This window comes from Poecilia mexicana, unplaced genomic scaffold, assembly GCF_051168715.1.
Source record: "Poecilia mexicana isolate PSO_F unplaced genomic scaffold, ASM5116871v1 scaffold_6, whole genome shotgun sequence".
NCBI lineage: Eukaryota > Metazoa > Chordata > Actinopteri > Cyprinodontiformes > Poeciliidae > Poecilia > Poecilia mexicana.
The window spans coordinates 18863741-18883007 of NW_028263375.1; the positions used below are offsets into that span (position 1 = coordinate 18863741).

The 19267-nt window shown below is 38.3% G+C and overlaps 1 protein-coding gene across 1 annotated transcript in view; it reads right to left on the minus strand.

The window, feature by feature from the left end:
* Positions 1–1422: 1422 nt before the first annotated feature.
* The window catches only part of abtb2b (ankyrin repeat and BTB domain containing 2b), a 41849-nt gene continuing 24004 nt past the window's right edge, over positions 1423–19267 (minus strand). Inside the window, exons 3-18 of the mRNA XM_088006350.1 lie at positions 17332–17478; positions 14801–15011; positions 9695–9847; positions 9198–9363; positions 8858–8947; positions 8587–8688; positions 8092–8188; positions 7333–7468; positions 6529–6791; positions 6274–6452; positions 6081–6186; positions 5814–5916; positions 4598–4685; positions 3542–3610; positions 2499–2612; positions 1423–2404 (exon numbers count right to left, since the gene is read on the minus strand). Coding sequence (XP_087862476.1) covers positions 2174–2404; positions 2499–2612; positions 3542–3610; positions 4598–4685; positions 5814–5916; positions 6081–6186; positions 6274–6452; positions 6529–6791; positions 7333–7468; positions 8092–8188; positions 8587–8688; positions 8858–8947; positions 9198–9363; positions 9695–9847; positions 14801–15011; positions 17332–17478 — 2255 coding nt within the window. The 3' untranslated portion in view covers positions 1423–2173. The remainder of the gene's footprint in view (positions 2405–2498; positions 2613–3541; positions 3611–4597; positions 4686–5813; positions 5917–6080; positions 6187–6273; positions 6453–6528; positions 6792–7332; positions 7469–8091; positions 8189–8586; positions 8689–8857; positions 8948–9197; positions 9364–9694; positions 9848–14800; positions 15012–17331; positions 17479–19267) is intronic.

A 19267-nucleotide genomic window follows, 5' to 3' on the forward strand; every position in this document is an offset into this window, starting at 1 on the left:
TTTTCTACAACTTCTTTAAATCTAAGACCACAGTGTCGTGGCACTGTTCAGGTGTTCAGGTGTATTTTTGAAGTGGAGATGTTACGTGCAATTTGAAATAAGAAATGTAAAATGTGATAAAAATACATTTTTGTGTTTGATTCCTATTCAAGACACTTTGATAAGAATGACTAGGCGACTACAGACTATTTTTGTTTACATTTTTGGTTGGTGGTGTGCCTCGAGATTTTTTCAATTAAATCAGTGTACCTTGGCTCAAAAAAGGTTGAAAAACACTGCTTTAATCCACATCTGGGAAGAGATCCCTCAGGAGAACACACACTACTAAGCCTCATTTGGACTTTACTTGAGGAATTTACACAGAAGCTGGCTCGGCTTGTGATGGGATTTTCCACTTTCTTTTGAGTGTAATTTAGATTTACATTGATAATTTTTGCTATTTTGTTCTCAATGCTTTCAACTGAAATGTTCCATTCAATGGGATCTAGAATGTGTTATTTTAGTGTTCCCTTTAATTTTGAGCTGTGTATCTTTTTTCTTTTTTTTCCATAACCTTTCCTTTCTGGCTTTTTTATAGGGTATATTTTATTTGTACTCTTAAAGGTTGGTGCATGTTTTCAGGTAAGCCCACAAAGCCACATACAGGTTGACAAAGTGAAGCAGGAGTCGAACCTTGATGTGCCTCTGCAGATCATTATGGGTAACAGTTTTTGTACCTTCCTGCATATGCCCAAGGTATCATCTCAGTAGATTATATCCATGAGGAACCTGATCAGAGACCCGGACCACTTTATCAGACTCCTTTAAAAGTGGATTCTTCTTCAAGTGCAACACTCTGCTTCCAGACTTGTTCCCCCCTCAACTTATGATTCATATCTGATAAAAAGTGACATTCTGAATGTAAGCAAATTGGTAAATCAACAAATTTCAACCTTTTGTTTCAATTCATGTTATTTATGGTTTATAGTTGAGGAAAATCCAGAATTTTGGGTGCTAAGGAGATGGTGCATTTGCTCAGCTTGGTTTAATTATGCCCCGAGTAGTTTTTATGTTCTCCTTGTTCATGTGTGTGTTCTCAGTTACTATGGCTTTCTTCCACAATACAAAAACATGACTTAACGTTAATTGGTTTGTAAACTGCCCTGTAGGAAAGAATGTCCTTGGTGCAGTATTTGTCCACTGTGTGTTTCTTGACAGATGTGGGGGGATATTAAGTTTAAGGTTTAGATGTGCTGATTTAGCCTAACACAGCCTTGTAGAAATAAGAGCTCATTGATTCAAAATTAAGATTTTTTTTCCCCCTCTTACTGTTTTTCTTGTGAGAAAGTATTTGTTTGAATATGCATTTGCATTCCTCTTACAGGTTGCTGCTGCTTTCAGGTGAGTCCATTCAACACCATACAAAAAAATAAAAAGTTCCAGTCAAAGTCACAAGGTTTATTTCACGCAAAACATATTTTTCAAATCCTTCTGTTGTGGCTGTGTAAATATGGTAAACATCAAGATAAGCTTAATTACCTATTAGTATGCCTGCATAAACAACTGAAGCATTTTTAAAATATTAATTAGCTTGGATTAAAAATGAAATAAAAGGGCACGCCTCATTAAATACTTTCACATCTTTTGTTCTCATTAAATAGAAAATGTCCATCCCACTTAGCAGTAAATGTCATTCTGGTCATACTTTAGTTAAAAAAAAAAACAACTATATAAAAAGAGTACTTGTTTTTTTTAATAAACATTTGCATCACTACAGACTGGACTGAGCTTTCCTCCCACTCTACGTCTTCAGTCAAAACCCAGGAGTTGCTGCAAATTCCAGTCCTTTCATGATTTCCACTAGATGGCAGCAGTATTTTGTTTTTGAAACTTTCCTCTCCATTTAGGCTTCCTGAGCCTTGGAGGAAAAAAACAAAACACAAACCACCCTTTTTGAAAAACTTACTGTTCGTCACAGTAACCGCCATCATGTAGTGCTTGGCACAAAATAACACTGTTCAGAGTCAACAACTGCCAAGTCAGTCACTGTGCCACACTGCACACAGTTCTGCAGCATTTTCTCTGGAATGTGGTTCCTACAGAACCAAGCCACCTGTATTTACACAAAGCCTTCTTCTGCAACTTTCACACACTTGTTGCTTTTCATCTTGTCTCATTGCAGCGGCTCACGTCTTCAGACTTGAGATGAAATGTAAAGCGAGCGTATACGCTGAGCCAGGATGGCCTCCAGCTCTTCCAGAGGTGAGTCACTGCGGCTGTGAGCCAGAGAAGTGCAGTTATTCCCCTGTCGAGTGCAGTTGGTTCCTAGTAACAGGGTCCTGAAGCCGTCTTTTTCCAGCAGTGCCGGCATCTGCTGCAGGAAGAAACTTTCGCAACATGAACTCAAATCCACCGAACCATTTGCCTGTTCAAGGAAAAAAACAATCATGTTTTAGCTGCTTACAAAATGTAGACCAGATTACAACAGAGTAGCACAGCCTTCTCAAAACAGACATTACCTTGGCTGTCTTGTAGATGCTGACTGCATTGTCGAGGTTTATGTGCTTGGAGCAGATGAGCTCACAATGTCGTTGTAGTGCCCCCAGCTTGAACTGATTAGCAGCCGACAAAAGCTGTAGGGGAAAAAAAAATTACCAAAATTTTATACACTTGTTATAATCTTTTAGTTCATAAACCCACCTGGTTGTGTCTGTAGTCATAAGCTTAGATTTATTTATTTTGGCCGTGGTATCCGGTTGTAGAACAAAAAATTATAAGGAACTGGATCAGTTTCACAAAGCTGCATGTGTTTGCATGTCCCCCAGAAGCAGGAATACACAGAGCTGTTGCTGCCTCCGGCTGATGAATGTGCCTCAGCAGAGATTTAGATCACACTTGTTTTGAACTTGTAAATGTTTTTGAGTTCTCCTGTTCTTTGGAATACATATCTCACTAATTTCAGTTCCTAAAAGTATAAACTACATAACTGAATGCTTTTTGATGATCTGCCATGACTAGATCAGGTTTCGGTGATATCAATTCTTCAAGTCTGGATCCAAGTTCGGTTCCTCCTAACGAGGCGGCATTTTGATAGTAGTTGATGGAAAAAAACAAAAAACAAAACGTCTACTTAGCCTACAGATTATTTGGTATTTGTTCTCTTCTTTCAGTAAGGTAATACTGAATGAAAACATTTAGTCAATGAGTGTACAAATGAACTAATTTTCAAGTAAAACTAATGTACAGCTTAATTTGCACTAAACGGGTTGAATGGTGAAAGAGTACAGGCCATGAATTCACATTTCCTGTATTAATTTTGGCAAATGAGCCCAATTTCATGGAAAATTGGAGGAGTAAAAACAAGTTTGATCACGTACCTTTAGAAAACAGATTAATATGATCCACATGTGCTAATGACCAGGTGCCTGTTCACCCAATATATCATAACATACTGTTCTGTGATCTCACAATGACTGTGTAGTAAAAATGTGTGAACATCTTTAACTGTCTGTGCAGTTCAAGTCAGTCTAATTAGCATGATCTGAACCTTCAGTGTTCTCACCTCCAGTAAGTCCATCACATTCGTTTTCAGTGATTCTGTTCCTCCACAGTACAGGTAAGACATCATCATCTGTAGAGAGGTCAAATGTCTAGTTTAGCAACATTTCAGCATCAGTTTATCTAATTGTTTTTGGCATGTGCAGGAAAAAAGAGACTACACTGTAAAAATGTATTTCTTTCATTTTTTTTTTGCTAAAGTAAACATTAGGACACCCTGTGACCCTTAGGCTGAAGGAATGTCAATAAGACACTTCTTGGAGCCATTGGACGTCAATCTGGGGTTTACTACATGTGCAGTAGAGTCGCATCAAAGCAACTGAATTACATCTAGGTCTGGTCTTTAACTGGATCTAGGAATTTATTTCTCATGGGATATTTTTTGTAATTCTGAGGGTTATTATTGTGTTCCAGGTTACAAATAGTGTTATTTTCCTTCAATGTCCTCTGGTTTATGGTAGAATTAATGAACCTATGATAATGAGCTGGCTAGCTCTTGCTCTAGCAATGCATCTCCAAGCCCCGTCACTTCCAGCTCTTCTTAAAAGTTGGTATGCGATTATTTTCCTGGAATGCTTTATTTCTGATTTAATGCGTTTCCATTAAAAAGAACAGCAAGAAAATCAAATGTGAATCTCGGTTCACTCAGTAAGTCATCAAAAACATTCTGGACGATGATCCTCCAATTACTTCCTGTTTTTTTCATGCACCAGTGGAAACATCCAGTTGTTGATCGTGTGATTCGTGTAAAGCATAAAGTGTTTACTTTGCAGTTTTGTTTTTTCTAAAACTATTATTTTGTCAAATAATTCACCAACTTTGTCAATTCAATGGAAATGTACTGCTGATGTGATTTTCACAACAGAAAATAATCTCTGACTTTCCGGTATAATGAAGCTCACATCAGTGGCTATGCAATATTTATGGACATACGGGAATTAACATGGGTCAAAGTATATATTTACAGTTTTTATGATTTTTTTTTCAGTGCTAGAAATTAAAACTCATAGGGTACCCTAATCTATTTTTCATATTATTGTATGCTAGATTTTTTTCATACCTGGAAAATATGGTACTTGACATCACTGATCTCAATTTCTTTGCTGGGGCTTCCATCTGATCCAGAGGATGCCAGCAGAGATTTGAATCTAAAAGGAAAAAAAGTAGTTTCATCAATGTTCAATTAGGTTTTCCTCTAAAAACCTCAAGTAAATTAAATGCTCTGAGAAATCGATTGCTTTTAGCTTGATTGGCCCTCAAAAGTACCAACTGGCCAGAAACCTAAAAAACATAAACTCAACCAGCTAATATCGTTGACTACTCTTTGGTGTGGATGCTGTAACTGAGTTAATCAACAATAAATGGAGTACAACTATAAAAACGGATTCAAAAGAAAGTCGTTTTTGACATGTTGGGATATGTCTGCATTCTTTCAAGTTACAACGTATAATAGCTCTATTATACGTTGACTGACTTTTCCCTACAGTGTCGAGAAAAGTCAGAAATTCTCCATTACAGAATATGTCCGATTTGGAAATCTCAATTATTGGAAGTCTTTAACCACTAAAGCGTAGGTTCCCAGTCGTGGTTCTCGGTCACAACTGTCCTGCATATTTTGTTTCCCTGCTGCTGCACACATGGCTTAAATGAATGGGTGATAAACTGGGTTCTAATCTTTTAAAAAGCCTGACCTGCTGATTTCGATTTTGGCCGATACCATTTTTCTCTTGTCTGAAATGTTGTTAAATATAGCAAGAAGGTTGGTGAGATGGCAACAGTGGGGTAGCTAGAGTTAACTGTAAATGTGCAGACATGACCTGGTAGGTCTGTCTGTTGGTCAAACCTCTCTCACTGGAGAACAGAAGAGGACAGTGGCTGATTTTTAAGACTTTGCTAACCCTAACCCTTTGATAATTTCAATCAATTGTACAGGAGTGGGGACGCATCTAAAACATGCAGTACATTATGTCCTGAGGGCCATGGTTGGGAATCTCTGCTCAAGGGAAGACATACAGAGGCTACAGTTTTAGAAAAGTACTAAAAGGTTATTCTAAGGGCAGCTTCAAACTGAGCTCTTTAATCATTTTGTTCACTTAAAAATAACTTTTACAGTGACTCCTTTCACCAATGTGGTAAAATGTGTTACATGTCAGTCAAGAAGGCAAGAAAAAAAGAAATCTGAATACATTTTGGCAGATGAAAACTCAAACACAAAATTCTGATTTGTGTGTCTAAAATTAATACACATCTGCAAAATGAAGAGTGGTTGCACTTACTTGTCAGAAGAAGTTATCAGAAGGACTTTGTGTCCATAAAATGGTTTTCCCTCCACCAAAAATGTCACATCTGACATGTCTGGGTTGTTCAGAAAGAGTGGATCTGTAAAGATCAGATTAACAATATGTAAATGACTCAGATTTCAGCCCATCACATCCTACTTTCAGTGTAATAATAAGCTTATAATTTTTGGCAGCTTTGTTTAAAATTCCCTCTGTAGGACAGTGAACTACATTTATTCATACAGTCAATCAAAGCTTTCTCACCCAACTGAGCTGAAAGAGACGCCTTCATCTCAGGGATGGCTGGAAGTGGTGCTGAGCCAAAACAGTGACTAAAAATAGCTGCCAGCTGCTGTATAATGGCATCGTTCTGAAAGAAAGAACAGAAGGTCAGGATTATTTCTTATTCCGGAGACTGAAAAGTAGTAAACGTCACAGGCTTCATGTTTGACAATACCTTGGTGGTACGCAGGATAGTGAACATGAGGGGCAGGCCTGTGGTGACAAGTTCATCACAGTAGTCCTCTTCTCGGACTGTGGTAAACTCTCTGAGAAGAGAGAGGATGGCCCCCGTCTTGGACTGCTGATGGGCACAACGAAGAGATTCCAGCCACACATGCAGTTTCCACGGCACACCTAATTACACATAAGTTTGGTTTTAGAAGCACAAATAAACAAAAGTCCTGTTGTCTTATGGCTATCTGAAAGGTACCCATTGCATGAAGCTCCATGGTGACATCAAGATATCCGTGCTCGGCACTGTAGTAGCTAGCTTCTTGAAGAGCCTTCATCCTGGCCTTGCAGAGATTGGGTATGTCTGCATCCTGCAGTGCCGGAGTGCCATTGGAAGGTGTTGGAAGATAAGGACACATCCCTGGAATTTCATTCTCCACTCCTTCTGCTAGGATCTCCTCCAGAGACAGGACATCCTCTTTGATCTGCTGGGGTTGAGTCAGTAGCTTTCTCAGCACGTTTCTGATGGAGGAAGGAAACAACAAGCATTAAATCGGTTATCTGTGCTCAAATGGTAAAACATACTTACATTTCTGTGACCCTGTGATCTATGTGATTAGATAATCCATCACTCTTAGTGTGGAATGTGAAGTGTTGAGTCTACACGGAGTTCACATGAACACACAGCAAACAGGTGGAGAGGATCACTCTACCAGTTGGTTTTTAAAAAACAAATGGACAACACAACGCCCTGCTCACTTTGCACACTAGATACATTGCATCTCCACTCAGAATTAACTTAAAAATAAAGTTTCAGTTAAACAATATTATATGTAAAATTAAAAAACGACAGTTATTACAGAAATGTTATGACTTATGGCCTTCACAAGGAGTGTAAGCCACAATAAGTCATTACTAAAGACATTGGCTGATCAGAGAGTACTGTAAGTTGAGTGGACGAAAACAGTGTGGTAGGATAAAATATAAAAATACATGAATTTTTAGTTTGTTTTGAATTGAAGCACTGAAAAAAAGTAATGTCTCAAAATGAAATCCGACAAACCTGTGTCCATGTGCAGCAGCATGACTGAAGCAGTTCATGTTTTCATAAAGAGACGACGTAAGAGCATTTCCATCATGGCTCCTTGATAAGGGGTCAGCGCCACGTGCCAGGAGCAAAGTCACCATCTCATAGTTACCTGAGAAACACATAAGCACCTATCAACTTCTAAACACATTTTATTAAAATCAACTAAAAACTTTTAGTTTTTCTCCAATTGCTTTTTTTATGTACTCAAAGATTACTTTCTTGAGATCAGTGTATTGCAGTTTACATTAGATTCATAAACCAGCAGCACATTGACATTAAGGCGTTTTGCTCACTGTCACTGCAGCTATGTGTGGACCATGTGTCTTTTGCTACACTGTATGGCTTTCAGATGATCCTGTGGAGGAATGTGGGCCAGAAGGGACTAAACTACTGCAGGCAGCATTTCTTTTTTCACCACACTTTCATTTTACACTCTAATTCCACTAATCCCCCCTCTCCCCTCCCACTACTCCTGCACATTCACAACTTCATGATCTATGGGAAAAGTATGCCAATAACTCATTGGCATATTGAATGCCAATGAGTTATTAGACGTTTCACAGAAAGACGACAACCTCTCATTAATTTACCTTTCTGTCTTACAGCTGTTTTTGCATGCAAGTGTATCAAAACTTTACTGGCAATGAATCAAATGAGAACACAAACCCTCTGTACATAAGCAGCACTCTAACATGAGCTATGCTTTGAGCTGAAGTGTCTGCGTTTACCCACCTGCTGCAGACGCCAGCTGCAGCGGAGTGTCTGCTGTGGTCTCCTGACCATTTCGGATTGCTGCCCCCTCCACATTGGCTCCCGCATCCAACAGAAGCTGCAGATAAACATCACATCCATTTATTAAGCATGTCTTGAAAGTAGATTAAAAGGACACTAGCTTATAAATGAAGTACATCAAAGTGGTTAATTATGCTGATAAACGGCACATGTGAAAAGACGTTTTTGTTCACCAAAAGTATAAAAAACAAAAATTGTGAAAAAGTTTGGGGTATTTTTTAAGGTTGAATTTACAGTTCATTAGGGTTAGGTTTTCTTTTATAGCAAGAGGGAACACATTAACAGGTATTTAACACTGTTTTGTCAGGTCTATGGTTAGATAGGTCTACAGCAAATGGTAAAAGTGGAAATTAGAATACGCTAAAAAAAAAAAAAACACCATTCAGTGGAATTTTAATATAACAGTAAGGATACTAATATGTGTATATGTTGTACCTGCACTACAGGGATGTGTCCATGCAACACCGCAAAGGTGAGAGCTGTCCAGTGTCGACTGTCAGGATGTACAGAAGGATACTTTGGGGAGTACAATGGAACCTGCATATGCAGAACAGATTAGAAAAAAATTAATTCTCTCAAGGCAAAGACTGGAAATGTTTACACGGATAACCATAGTGGACTTTGGATGCCATTTTTGCAAATATATCCGTTGACAAATTGTTTACAAATACATTGTAAAGGTTGAGGACATCTGTTCTTTATTTACCGCCACATCAAGGTTGGCTCCAGCATCAATCAGCATCTGGACAAGGGCCTCATCTCCAGCTGCACAGGCATACATCAGAGGGGTCATACCCTGAATGACGAAGAGGAAAAGCGCAAGATTAGGCAAGAAAGAAGCCCATTCATCATGCATGCAAGCTTTCCTGCCTTCAGGTGAGATTACTTTGAATTTGATGAAACCTGGTGTACTTTTATGAAGAACCCCTGATCCACAGCTGATTTGTTCTAAACTTATCCACAAAAAGTTGACATTTAAATCAGTGCATCTGCATGCACTTGTATATAAATCGTAATTACTGCATTTGTTCTAATAGTGCTCATACCTGGTCGTCCATGCTGTTGACCCCATCTGGCCTGAGCAGGTCAATAGCTTGACCAATGAGATCAGTGCGTCCACAATTGAGCATCCGAAAACCCAAGTCCAGGTTGAATTTATCTATGGCAGCTTTGGAGTCCAGACGCTTGAAGGAGCTAAAGCAACACTCCGGCCTTAAAAGGAATCAAGATTTAAACACCCTATTAAAAACCTTTTATAACCACCAAGTGGCTCATGCTGACCATATGTTAACATGAAATGTTTTTCTACAGAAATAAAACTGTACAATATCACTATTCTGCCCGTGTGTAGTTACTGGTCTGCTTCTCACAGCCTCTGCTTTTTAAACATAAAGCTGAATCAGTTTAAAAGTGCAAAGGTAAAAGTCAACATAGCTTTAAGGTTTTTTCTGCTTTTTTTTTTTTTGTAGGTCAGACAAATTGAAATGTATACATGAAATATTAACTGACTCAACAATAATTCAATTCGTATGTGTCGATTTACTTCAGTTGTCTTGGTTCACAGTCAAGTCCTGGAAGGAGGAGCCTGGCGGTCTGTCTGACATCATCACTGTCCACCAACAGACTCTTGCGATGCTCGGCGTGAACTATGGCCACTCTCATCCACTCCATCAGAGGCGGCAACAGCATAAATGGCCTAAAAGAAAAGATCATTCACCATTGTTTGTTGATCTTGAAATAATGATGAGTAGTCTTCAAAGCCATGTTTGATTTCAAAGTCAAAAGCTTAGATGTGCACCAACCAGGCGTTCCTAAAATATTAACCATAAAAAAAACAAGAGCGTCCACTGAACCGAAAGATAAAAAAGATTTTGAGTTTGAAGATTTTGGAGAAGATTACACAGATTTTGCAGAAGTAAGGATGATTGTATTGTTGTAGCCATGTCTGACATTCTTAAATACATCTGGATTAAACACACCCTTTTGCTTTGTCTGTTTGTCTTCATCCTCCTCCTCCATCTGAATCAGCAAGAGATGATGCGGTTCTTAGTAATGTAATATCTAGTCAGTTATCTAGTGTTAAGCCTTTTTGTCTCCACCTTGCTCTGACCATATGTGCATAGAGTAAGCTTGTGAACAACAGTGTTTTACTGTGAATGGGATTGTTTGCTTTTGGTCCTTTGGAGCCTCAGCGACATTCTGTTAATGGCTGCATGAACACTGCCATTGTGCTATATTAAGTTACTGGCGACTGTCTTACTCCTGCTGTGATGTTTGTTCTCGGTGAGCTTACATCTGTTCTGATGTGATCCAGGGTTCAATGCAATTCATGAATACGCCTCCATTTGTATTCATGAACTGCATCAAACCCTGCACTGTGCAGCTGTAGTTAACAAGGACTGAGTCTTGCAGTATTATTAATTCTGATACGACTGCTGAGCAAAGTGTAATATTTTGGTTTTAACTGACCTTTGGCAGCTTTTTTCCTAAAATATCCAACAGATCAAAATGCATTTAAATACCTGCAGTTAGTCTGACACGAGCACTGAAGTCTTTTTTTTTTAGATTTTCTGTCAAATGCTGTTTTGTCAGTAGCAGATCAGTCAGGAGGGGTCTCACCGTCAGCCAGGCGTGACTGTGAACAAGCAGACTGGGAACTGATGAGCTCAAGAAGGAGGGAGGGGGTGTGAAGTGTAGCTGCTGGGTGCATATAATTAAGGTCTAAGTGTTTGGGAAACAGCTAGGAAGCAGGTGGGATATGTCAACGTGAGGCAGGGGGGGTTGGGAGGCAGTCTGCCACTTTTTAGATAGTGCTGCAGGCACAGAGTGATAAGAACGCCATGTTTCTGAGGAGAGAAGGCCCTGTAGGTCTGGGAATCAATGCTTATAGCTCTCTTAATGTGCTCCACTTAACACAAATTGGATTTTGCAGGTGGATGTATTCATTCATTTCTACATTTATTTATTTTTTTTCTTTTAAAAACACAGCACTTGCAGTGCAGATTGTTTATTGTGTGGCTCTTTCCAGGCACATTCTAAGCAAGTCAACTAAAACAAAACTGAACCATCTCCAATTTAACATATTTGGCTATTTGCACTTTACACCCACTGCTCCATTAGAGGATTAATCTAAAACCTTATCAATCTGTCAGTCTGTTTAACAAGTAAGGGAGTTTTAAGAGACCGCACCATAGTCCTGCATAGTCTGACTTACATTTTCTTGAGCATCACCATCTATGTCAGCTACGAGCAACTAGTGCAGTGAGATTTGATTGAATAGGCAAAATAAAAAAGATCAATGAAGCATGTAGTACGATATTAATACTGTGAGTGATAAATAATAGAAGTAACACGACTTCCAGATGTACAACTTACAGAGAACTTTACAGCCTCTGTGATGAGTGGATTTCTAAAGCTCATATAGCATAAGGTTGGAACGGTGAAAGGTTTACAGACCTGATGAGACAGAATTGATGTTCTACAGTGATAGAGAATGTACATTGAATTGGATAGGGGTGTATATGTTTGGGTGTATATGTTTATAAAATGTATAAAAATCAAGTTTTACTGACAAATTTGTCTAACAAAATTGGTTAATTCCAAGATACCAGAGCAAGACTTGACAAAGGCCAAGTTATTCAGGTAAAGCTTCACAGATGTCCTTTTACTCCCATATGTGGATTAGCAACCTGCGACTGACCGAAACCCCATCACCCATAACTGGGATGTGTTGGAAGAAGTCTTAGAGCTCTGAAAGACCTTTACCAGTAAGACCTTAATGTATCTATGTAGAAGTGCATGTTCAGCATGTTCTCTCATAATTACCCCCATCTTTCTTTCCTCTTCCTCTCATTAAACTCCTCATATGACTGCTGCGCTAAGTTGTGCCCTTAAACCTGAAACAAAAACTGCAGCTTCGTCAGAGATTAGATTAACATCAAAGCCTTGATGGCAGTTAACACTGAAACCAGATAGCCTTGTGACCCGACATGCTGAGAGCCACGCTCAGAGATGCAGACGATGAATTTACATAGACTACCATGTACAGACTTTCCCACACCTGCAAATATAAACATTGGCTTTGAATTATTGCACTTCTTCAACCATAAAAGAACGATGAGCTTAATAAGTAATGCTCAGGTGTGTTTACTTTTCATGCAGGACAGATTAGAGTTCATACATTTGTTGCTATGTCCAGTAGGGACTAAAGCTTAAAGCTTATTAATTTATATATTTAAAAGCTATCTTGTCTTAATCAAATTAGTAGCAATGTGACAGACAAGTTTAATCACTCATCTAGAAGATGAAGATCTTTTTTTAATCTATATTTGAAAACAAGAATCATAAACTATAGCTTATCAATTACATTTTATTAGTGCTCTAATCTATCTTTTCATAGTAAAGGAGTGTCTTTAGTCATTTGAACACAGGATGATTAATGATTTCTATTCCAACATTGTGCAAAATCAAGCATATGCTCAGACCAAAGTGTTTGCCCTTCTACGTTTCATGCAGTTTAATAATTATCACATACAGCAGCTTTATTTGGGACCAAAACGAGTCTCGGCTCTTGTAGTAAAAGAGAATCTGCTGTTAGTCTCTCACCAGGCTCCCTATAACATTTGATGATGTGGCCCACACAGATTCTGGCAGTTTTGAGTTTCTGCCAAAGATTTTAGAAAGCTTCCAATAGAGGGTGGGTCACAGAGATGAAGAGGCCCTCTGTAGCAGAGAACTCTGCAGCATGAACAGACTTTACCATTGTAATCACTACCAGGTTTGCACTTCCATAGCCTACCACCTGAGTTGGCTCCATAACATTTTCAGAATGTGTGCAGTGATGAAGAAGCAGATGCTTTTAAAGAAAAACAGAGTGTTCGAATGTTTAGAAAGAGGGCTATAGTTTTATTCTGCTCACATAAACCAGTGGGATATAAATCCAACATTAAAAACATCTAAGGGTTTTGAAGAAATCCTTAGCTAGGAAAAGAGAGGGGGGATTTTACGGGTCGGTTTCCTTTGACGCTATTGAGAAGTCCACCTTAGCACACTTATACTGTGTATGTTCACTATTAAATGTATCAGAGATAGATGGCCTCATCTCTTGCCCCTTAAACACATGCATATAGTGTCAATTAATTAACCTTTACACAGAGAGGAAAAACCGTACATCTTTTCCCAGATCGTTTACATTTATTAACTTTCTGAGAGATTTACACGTTGGCAAAAATGAATCTGTTCCTTCCAATCAGCATTTCAACACATTTTAAAACAGAGGACTTTTTGGTAAGTTTATACTCCCTACTGCCTGTTGAAATCAAACAGCAGAAAATATAATTTCTTCGATATTAAAGCCTCTGTCTAAATATGAAAGTCATTTGCAAACAGAAGAGGCTTAATTGCAAAAATTATGTGCAAATATCCAGAGTGTGCAAATATTTTCCAACTGCTTTTCTAGACACTCTGTACTTAGAGCTGTTTAACTAAACCTAACTTGGAGCGGAATTAGAGAGACAGAATTACAGAGCACCCGTGCTTCTTTAAACCCATTAAATCACCACTGTTCTACCTAATTTACACCTCAAGGTGCTTTTAAGTCTTCTTTCAACCCAACTTAACACCTGGGACCATTTTCTCCTAGTAATTAACGCAATAAAAAATAACACTTAAATGACCGACCAGAGGGCAAGATGATTAGACAGATAAAAAAATAAATAAAAAAAAACATTAAAAAAAATACGAGTTGCCACTGGAAAAGCTACTGATTTAATTTTAGAACTAAAGCGGTAATTTCAGAGGTTTAAGGGTTTTTCTATTTGCTGTGGATAAAGCTGTGGCTTTAGTTAGATCTCTGGTAAACTCATTACAAAACCTCTAATCTCTAATTCCACTAAGTAAACGCATGAAAAGAAAAATCTTGAAATAACATTTAAACCTCTTAAACCTTTTTTTTCCACATTGTAGCACTTTACGTACAAACCTCAATGTATTTTTTTTTTTAGATTATTCTTTGTAAAATAGCCCAAGTGTAGTCAGATTGAATAGAGAGACTGCAGATGGAAATTAGATTGAAGAGCTAAGGTCTGGTACAAAGCAAAATATTTTTCCCATTGATGCTCTTATATATGGCTTCTTTCAAATAATCTGAAGTTTTTTGCAGACTAGCTGGTTGTCTTCCATAATTGTCCTGTATTTCTATCCATCTGCCCACTAGTTCTTTCCAGCTTTCCTTTCCTTGCTGAATAAAAGCATCCCATAGCATTATGCTGCCACCACCATGTTTCACATAGCATACACTGCACTCAGCACACCATTCGGTTTTCTCTACGCACAGAGCTTTGATGTAGGCCAAAAAGCTTAGCTTCAGAATTATCTGATCAGGACTTCATCTCACATGTTTGCCAAGTTCTCTAAATATTCCTTTTGAAACTGGAAACGGGTCCAATAATCCTTTTTCTTACTCTTTCAGATAAAATAAAACTAAAAAAATACATAGAATGATAAAATGTTACAATACTCAAGGGTTCTTAGTGCTTTTGAAAGGAAATGTATGTGTGTAAAACTTACATTTCAGTCAAACCCCAAGTTTAATTTAGTTATTTAATAGCTTGTTACATCCTGGCAGAGTTCAGTCAGCCATGATTCCTACCTCTCTTTGCTCAGAGCCATGCGTGGGGGATCCAGGTTGGGATTCTCCATGGACTCCATTTGCGGGCAGCGCAGGAAGTAGTAAAGGGTGTGGAGGGCGTCAGGCAACCAGGACACAGGCTGCTGGGCACGGGCGTGACGGGCAGGGCTCTGTCCTGGACGCATTGAGCTGAGACGCTGCATGTGGTGCATGGCACGGGACACCAAGTCACCTGGAACAGAGCAAATATAACGACACTGAGCATCAGCTAAAACATTTGATCTAGTTCCTCAATTCCCAGGAGATGGATGTGCAAAACTGTTGAGTAGTAGATAAAAAAAAAAAAAACGTATAATTGGAGTTATGTGTTTAGACTCTGTGGTCTTCCAGTCAGACCGGATTTCCTCCTTTCCTCAACAACTTTCCTCCATGTCTCAAATGAACTCTGCCATTAGTAGCGTCATTATCAGTAAGCAAAGCCAGACAGCCAGTCTAAAACAGTAATTCATCTTTAATCACCGAGGGGGTTAATGGGAGTACAGACAGCTGATCACTGGCTCTAATGAACTGTTCAACTGTTTACTGCAAGAACAATTAGATCACTGGAGTCAGCATATAGATCTCAGTTTCGGTCATACAAAAACAGATTTGTTATATGAAATCTACAATCTTATCTCAACTAGTCTTTATAAAAACATTAAAGAAAAAAAAGCTCCACTATATAAACTTAGTGGGGAACTGTCAGCATTTAGGAAGGCTTGCTTAGATAACAGAAGGGGAAAAAACCCCCAAAACAATCAGAAAAAAAGAACAGGAAAATGTGATAAACCTTCTAGATACTGTTGGGAGACCACAGCCGCTGTAAGAAAAACACTAATCACACATCAGCATTACACAGGTTAAACTTGGGACAGAGTTGCATTCATTTAAAATTATTAGGCACATTTTCAAAGGCATAACAAAGCTCTGTGTCTAGTTTAGCTGTGTGAGTGTGTGTTAGTCTATAGAAGTTCTTCTGGTTTCCACCATGGGGGTAAGGCTGGGTTAGACTGACCAAAACAGACCCCATGTAAAGCTGAAGGGCCCCCTTTGTGCTAACCAGCACCAAATATCCCTCCAGGAGGGCTCAGTGGAATTCCTGCACTACATTGAGAGCTTCTCTCTTAGTTTCCAGTCTACATTTTCCCCCTCAACCTAAACTTGGCTCCAGATGGACATGAAATGCCAATTCTTGAATTATAGATTTCACCCAAAGTCTTGTAATAATCAAAGTCGTTTTTTTTTTTGGGGGGGGGTTTAAATGCACATTGATATACGTCATCTCTAGAATATTTTTGATGTATGCAGAGTATTTGTATCTATGATAATGTCTATTGCAGAAATCCATCTCTACAGACGTTTCTCTGATTGGAGCCAAAGAGATCAGACAGGCAAAGTGCCAAACCTGCTGTATTTCTGTTGTATGTATGCGAATCAGTGGACACGTGTGTGTGCATGTGTGTGTTTATGTTTTTTAGGCGTGAATATGTGTAGATGCCAGCCCTACCCAGATTTACCCCGTTTCACCCCACCAGAGAGAAGTGGCACAAAGAGGCCACTGAGCAGAAGTGAGAGAAAGAGCGTGTCTGTACTTTCTTAATGCCTCACTATAACGGCGGCAACGTATGAACGTAGCCTTGTGCTGCAGGAACAAATGACAGAGTGTTGGTTCATTTGGAGTAGGAAACTTATCCTTGACCAAAACTATCCTCCATTTCTTTTCCTCACTCCCTCCCCTAACAACATCAGTTTTCACCTTTCTACCTTTCAATCATTTTCCCGTAGAACCTTTACCCTCCATATAACTAAACCCTCTCCTATAAATCTTTTCTACTGCTTCAAGCTACACCCCCAAACATCATAATTCCCTCTCAATTATTAATAAACCATATTTCTGTTCTTTATCACAGCCAAATCCTTTGCAACCTACAGTTTACCCCCCTCCACCATCACTATGAGCGCTTAATTTGCTTAGGCCTTCATAGTCTTTACTCGCATGGAAATGGGCTACAAAGATTTTGTTTAAGATAGGTCAGATAAACAAGTATCTCATTGTATTGCTCTTTTTGAGTAAAAGTGCTTAAATAGGATTTATAAAATCTCAATAAAGGCGTCCAAAATAAACCATGACCCAAGAAGGACCAAATATGGGAACAGTTTATTTGGCAAGTTAGTCTCAGAGGAGAAACTCGAGCTTGATTCAAAAATATTTATGTAATACATTATGCCGTAGCAACAGTATTTATAATGTTTTTTTTTTTACTTTTGATTTTTGATTTGCTTAAATTGATGAATTCTGAAAGTCAATTATGAACACCATAGTACAACAATTCAAGACTGAGAATTTGTAAAGGGTTTTAATAATATATGTTTTTATTAAAGGAAATTTGTTCTTTTTTGTGTCGTTACCTAAACAACTTCCAGAATTTTGTTCAACTTAAATGCTAACTGCAAAGTAAAATAAAAAATCTGTAGAAAGTCTGACAGGTGTAAAAGTGATTATTTTTACTCACTGAGCTCTGAGATGCTGCCCACACAAGTGGCCAGAAGAGATTGTTCCAGTGTTCTCAGCTCCAGCTGGGCGTAAGCATCCTCTCTGCTGTCCACAGCCTGCTGGTTCTCTGTGTATGGACTGAAATGGGCTGGGAGTGACAAAACACCTACAGATGCAAAGACAAAAACGTTCATGTAATTTCATGTGATAGACCTCACAGAGTAGCAGATTATTTCCAAGTGGAAGGAAAAACATTTTCAAAATTTAAACAGAAATCTGAAACTTATATTTAAACCATTTTACTTTGGTGCAATTAAATGTTCACAATAAGTAAAACATTTAGATAAATAGTGTCCATCTTTAATGTTAGTAACATGACAAAATGCTGCATTTGCAATCTTACTAACATGTGACCCACATAGCAAAAACAAGAGGAAAAAAACTAAGGACGTGCTTTCTTTCATGTTCATGGTGCAAATATGAAATATGCATAGTAGCATTGAGGACAGAATGAAACAAACAGTTCTCTGAAAAGAATCCAATGCTACCATCTCTACAATATTTCACATTGTAGAGATAACACTGTACACTGCATGTCTTTTTTTTATTTTTTTAACCTACTCTTGTGCTTTCAAGACAAAATGGATGCATGGCCAAAACAAGCTTGTCCAGCAGGTTAAATAAACCAGGAAAACATAATAAGCTTTATCCTGGTCAGTTGTGGCATTTCCTATTTGAATTGAACCCCTGAGGGTTCAGGAGCCCAACCCATCTTTCAACTTACTTTTTTAAGTAAACATTTCTACAGTAAACACCAGAACTATACTTAAAATAACTTTTTCTTAAAAGTAATATGTTGCAATCAGTCAGATCAGATTTGCCCTACGTGACCGCCTACTGTGAGTTTACACTCAGGCAAAGAGATAAGATCCTTTTTACATAACTTGAAGATGGCATCTTGTTCTTTCACTGCTGTAATTGTCTTCCTGATACAAGATAAAAGTAGCAACCAATGACAAGAAGACAGACTTCTATTTTTTTTTTTTTTTTTGCCTCTTTGTATTCCTCTGCCTCCTTTTTGTTAGCTTTTCTGCACAGTGCATGTATAAACCAGGCTGTGTTGTAATCTGAAGTAGATCAAACCGTTTAGTGTGCTTAATGCCATGGAGAACAAAATGAGGGGGGATAGAGCTGGGGATAATAAAGAGAAGAAGAAAAAAAGGTTTCTGGTGTATTTATGATGCACAAAAAAAGAGCTGCATCATTTTTAACTTCTGCCCCTGGATATTGTCCCTAAAATGATATTCTCATGTTTTTCTGGTCAATGGTATGATATTACTCCCCATAAAGGAGACATTGTTTCAAAACGCTGATGATGAGAAAGTAAACAAGAAAACGATGTACCGTATGCTTTTATAAAATCAACAGTAGCAGATTAGATGAGAAACTTCAAAAGTGATTAAATCAAAGTAACTCAATTACAATATCCTCTGCAGCATTGATCTGCTGTCAAAGACTCTTCAGTCTCATCTATTTTTGCATACATGCATTTTCATTGCAACCACCTGATTTCTATAATGTGCTAGTACCCGTTTAACCACACAATACATGCATAGTTTTTCAAAAATTAAGTAGAAATCTCAAATTGGCTAAAGCTCATTCAGATTGGATTTATAGCATTTGACTGCATTTTTTTAAGCTTTTCCACCAATCCTCAATTGCATTTAGTCTTTGACTGGGCCATATTTAATTCGTTTTGATTCCACAGCATTCCCATTGTTGCTTTGGCTGCATGTTTAAGGTCACTTCAAGTGAAGCAGCTGAGAATGCCAACATGCAGTCAGCAGTGAACACACACACACATTCCCTCTACTGGCATTCAGAACAAAAGGACTAAGAAATTTGAGGAAAATACTTAATACAAATCATCACTGATGCGGCACCAAAGCAAAACC